Source organism: Schistocerca gregaria, chromosome X (genome assembly GCF_023897955.1).
Source record: "Schistocerca gregaria isolate iqSchGreg1 chromosome X, iqSchGreg1.2, whole genome shotgun sequence".
NCBI lineage: Eukaryota > Metazoa > Arthropoda > Insecta > Orthoptera > Acrididae > Schistocerca > Schistocerca gregaria.
Genome location: NC_064931.1, coordinates 205,402,262 through 205,406,290, shown reverse-complemented (window position 1 = coordinate 205,406,290; position 4,029 = coordinate 205,402,262). Strand labels below are relative to the sequence as shown.

General features: G+C 38.4%; 1 protein-coding gene across 2 annotated transcripts in view; it reads left to right on the top strand.

Moving 5' to 3' along the window:
• Positions 1–3,822, top strand: part of LOC126299187 (intracellular coagulation inhibitor 3-like) — a 165,578-nt gene extending 161,756 nt beyond the window's left edge. For both annotated transcript variants that reach the window (XM_049990963.1, XM_049990964.1), the window contains exon 7: positions 3,409–3,822. In XM_049990963.1, coding sequence (XP_049846920.1) covers positions 3,409–3,539 — 131 coding nt within the window. In that variant the 3' untranslated portion in view covers positions 3,540–3,822. The remainder of the gene's footprint in view (positions 1–3,408) is intronic.
• The last annotated feature ends 207 nt before the right edge of the window (positions 3,823–4,029 follow it).

Here is a 4,029-nt window from a genome sequence, read left to right as displayed (position 1 = left end):
ACACTAGATCGCGTGTTAAATCATACATCCAGTTGCATGACTGAGATGATACTCTACAGGCATGCAATTTAGTTAAGTCATTTGTGGGGAATGGTGAACAAAGCATTCTGGAATTCTAGAAATATGGGACCTGGTTTTGCCCTTAGTCTGTGGTTCACAAGATTTACAAGAGAGCAGGTCAGGCTGTTTCCAACGAGCTATCCTTTCTAAATCTGTGCTGATGATCTTTTCAGGCTCAAGGAAATCTATCATATTTGAACTTATGTTAAAGGATACTGTAGCATACCGGCATAAAGGATGTAGGTCTGTAATTTTGTGGGCCCATTCTTACATGTAGAAGTCACTGCACTTTTTTCGAATCACTTTGGACTTTGGGCTGGAAGGTTTTTCTATAGGCGCTGTGGCCAAGGCATCCATTTCATTTGCAGCAGACAAGGACATTGAGGAAAGGCAATGAATCGTCTTTTCCTACTCCATGATGAACTGGATGTTACTGTTAATGCTGTTGATATGTACCATGAACTAGACAAGTTTCTCACGTCCATGCGGCTAAATGACAAGTGTGTCATTAAAATATTACAAAAAAACAGCCAGGCTTTAATGGTGGCAGTGTTTAAAGCAATATCTGTAAAATTCTTCATGAAGAAGTTTTACAACAGCTGGAGCTAAAGGGCCACCCATTGCAATGCTGCCCATCTGATCATAATACTGGCTTTTGTACAGAAAATAAACAATGTAAGAGTGTACTGAATAGTTCTCATTGTCAGGTTCTTGGAACACCTCGACAGCATTAACAGTAACTTCCAAGTCCCCAAGGAGGTAGAAAAAGACAGTACATTGCCCTACCTCAATGTCATCTGTTGTAAATGAAATGATGCCTTGGCCACAGCAACTAGAGAAAACCCTTCCACACCAATCTGTAATTGCCCATCATCAGCCATCTTCACCAAGCACAGAATCACAATTTTTTACAAATGTACAGAACTCTGATGTTCAATTCAGGACTCCAGTAACATCTGTTAAGAATTTCTGACATTGAATAATGTGACGGATGACATGGAAAACTTGCAATGTATGATGAATATGACTTAACTGTAACTTCTGGAGCTTTATGATGACCTCTGAAATCATTATCAGGATCGTATCCTTTTTTTTATTTTTTGTGTAATTGACTCACCCTGCCATCAGATATGTGTGATGTCTCAGAAAAATAATTTTCACAGACTTTTAACTGATCAATTCTGAACATGTAAATAGTATTTGTCAGTATAAGCCTTTGAAAGTCAAGATCCCATTCATCGTCATTTTGCTGTAGGAGATTCTGATTTGGTTAGAGCACATAGGTAGATATATTGAAAGGCAAAAGATCCCATTCTCCAAAAACTATCAAAAAGTCTTTTCCTTTCTTCTTCGGTTACTTTCTAAGCGAATTGTAGTCTACAGTGGCAGTCATCATTACAAAATATTTTGACAGGAACTGTCTTACCTTTTCTGGTGGCATATTCTTGACCTCAGTTCCTTTTGAGTTTCATCTGTTGTATCTTCTGTCATTTTCTTCTACGAGTTTGCTGTTCCTATTTTTCTTCATTAGACTTACTTTCGGATGGTTACTATTCTGAAGCAGAATCCGAAATTTCCCCTTCTTTGTTCATGATTTCTCTAAGCATTTCTGCATTATTCATATTACCATAAATATAATCTCATATGAACATCAGTAACACCTGCGAAATAATCAAGCTGCTGCTGATGATGATGATGATGTTGAAGAACGGAAAACCTCCCGGTGGGGGAACGTAATTTTGTTTCATGGCATTGTGATGCAAGTCGGATTTCCTTCACTGTGCCATAACATGTATCATACGAACCATTTCACAGTACAACTTACGGTGCCATCTGTGATGCTACTGTTCATACAAAGACATACATCACCATGCCATCCAAAAGACTGAAGTTTTCTCTACATAACGTAGTAATTGTTTTCATCAAAATCTGACTTACACTGTTATGCTATAAAGCTCTTCAAATGGTGCGGGAAGAGGCTTTGAGCAGTTATTGATGATTTAGGTAAATGGTTTTTCAAACAAATGGTACCCAGTGGTTAGAACATTCTCTGTATTTGGAAAGACAAAATAATTTTTGAGGTGGGAGTTCTGCATTACGAAAGTGTGTTAGGATTCAGTTGGAACAGAGTGGCAGATGAAGGGAAATAAATTTCTTACTAAAATAATTAAGGAAACACTTATAATTTAGGAGTAAAGGAGACCACTCATAGAATCATTAACAGGTGCACAAAAAAGAATGGCAGCTTTGCTAGATTTGGGAAGAAATCTTATGATGAGCTAGCTCTCTCCTTCTGTCTCTACCCCACCCGCCACCCCACCCCCCAATCCCTTGTGCACATACATTGTGCTGGAAGGATGCACAATACCAGAATTGCAGTTCAGCAGGTGAGCTGGGGTAGGGGTTGTGATATGTAGGGCAGGTAGAGGGAGAAAGGGGTGGGAAGCAGGAGGAGGGGCTGGAGATGGGTAGCTAGTGGTTCGAGGGAAGACAGTAGTTAAGCAGGATAGGAATGCAGGAGGGATGACTGGCAGATACACCGGCAAGACTTGCAATAGATGGGCACCAGAGACAGTAGGATGTGGCACATGAGGAAGATAATGTAGAGGCGAGGGTTGGGAGGGGGCGATGGAACTGAGAAAAGATGAACAGTTGGTTAGAGGGTGTGCGAAAAGTGGGTTTTATTGGAGATTGAGGCCAGGAAGGTTATGGGTGCATGTATTTGTACTCTAGCTTCTCAAAGGATTTCTTCCAAAAGCTAGTAAACTTTTAATTCTTTTTTGTGTGCCTATTGATAACAATGCTTTTGCTATTCTCCTTTACTCCTAAATTATTTTCATTCTGCCACCATTTTCCTTCCTATGTTTAAAGGAGACATTTAAATTTGTGCTATCCTTAAGAGGTATCAACCTCTTAACTATCCATATTTAAACATAAATTAATTCAGTGGAACAAAATGAACAAATACTTACTAAAGAAGAATGTCACTTGCTGTTGTTAACGTTTAGACAAACAGTTGAACAGTGTCAACTGTAGAGGCGATGTTAATAAAAAAGCAACTCAGTAAGTGACAGTACTATTATCACCACAAGTAACACTGGCACGAGTGTAATAGTTGCTCTATTCATCATGCAAACTTCTGTTCATAAGAAGGGTTGTATTGAGTACGTGTACTGTTGCTTCTTCCCATATGTGGCTAGTAGTCCCTTTAATGTACAACTCGCAGATCGCTCATTACAAAAGATGAACTATATCACAGCTACATTTTATTTTCATGAATGTAAATGAACTGATCATTTTCATTTTTAAAATTAATGTACTATACTGATAAATGAAATTTTATTTCAGGGACTAAGAGGCCGAAGAGAGAGGTGACCCGGTTTTTTGTGGATCAGCCTTTCCTCTTCTTCTTGCTGCATCGTGACACACAGCTCGTATTGTTAGCTGGGAAGGTGCAAAATCCTACTCAAGTACCATGATGTGTGCCTCTCAATGGCAAACAATTGTGAACATTTGCTACTCATGTCTTATGTACTGATTCATCTCAATGTAATTAAACATCACATCCATAAATAAGTAAAACATATTTGTGTTTAGTTGTGACTGGTTTTGTGTGCTGAGTTATGTATTCTTCTATTATAGTCTAGAGAGTATTGTGCCAGGTTGGTGGTGTGCATCGCAGAAACTACGCATACATCTTCATTGTACTTGGAGCTCAGATATTTTACGTAAAATAAATGCCACTATAGGCAAAAACTGAAATCTGTTTCCTTGTTATTGGTAATAGTCCATGGCACTGCATAAAGCTTAATCATGTGAACAAAATATTTCATCTGGTTGGATATAACTTTTGCTTGTTGTCAATCTGATGATGATTAAATCATTTCTTCCCTTTTTTGTGGGTAAAAAGACTAGTTTTCAACCAAAGGCTTTTTGTACAGTGAAGAAGAAGTAGTAGTACTGTACAGT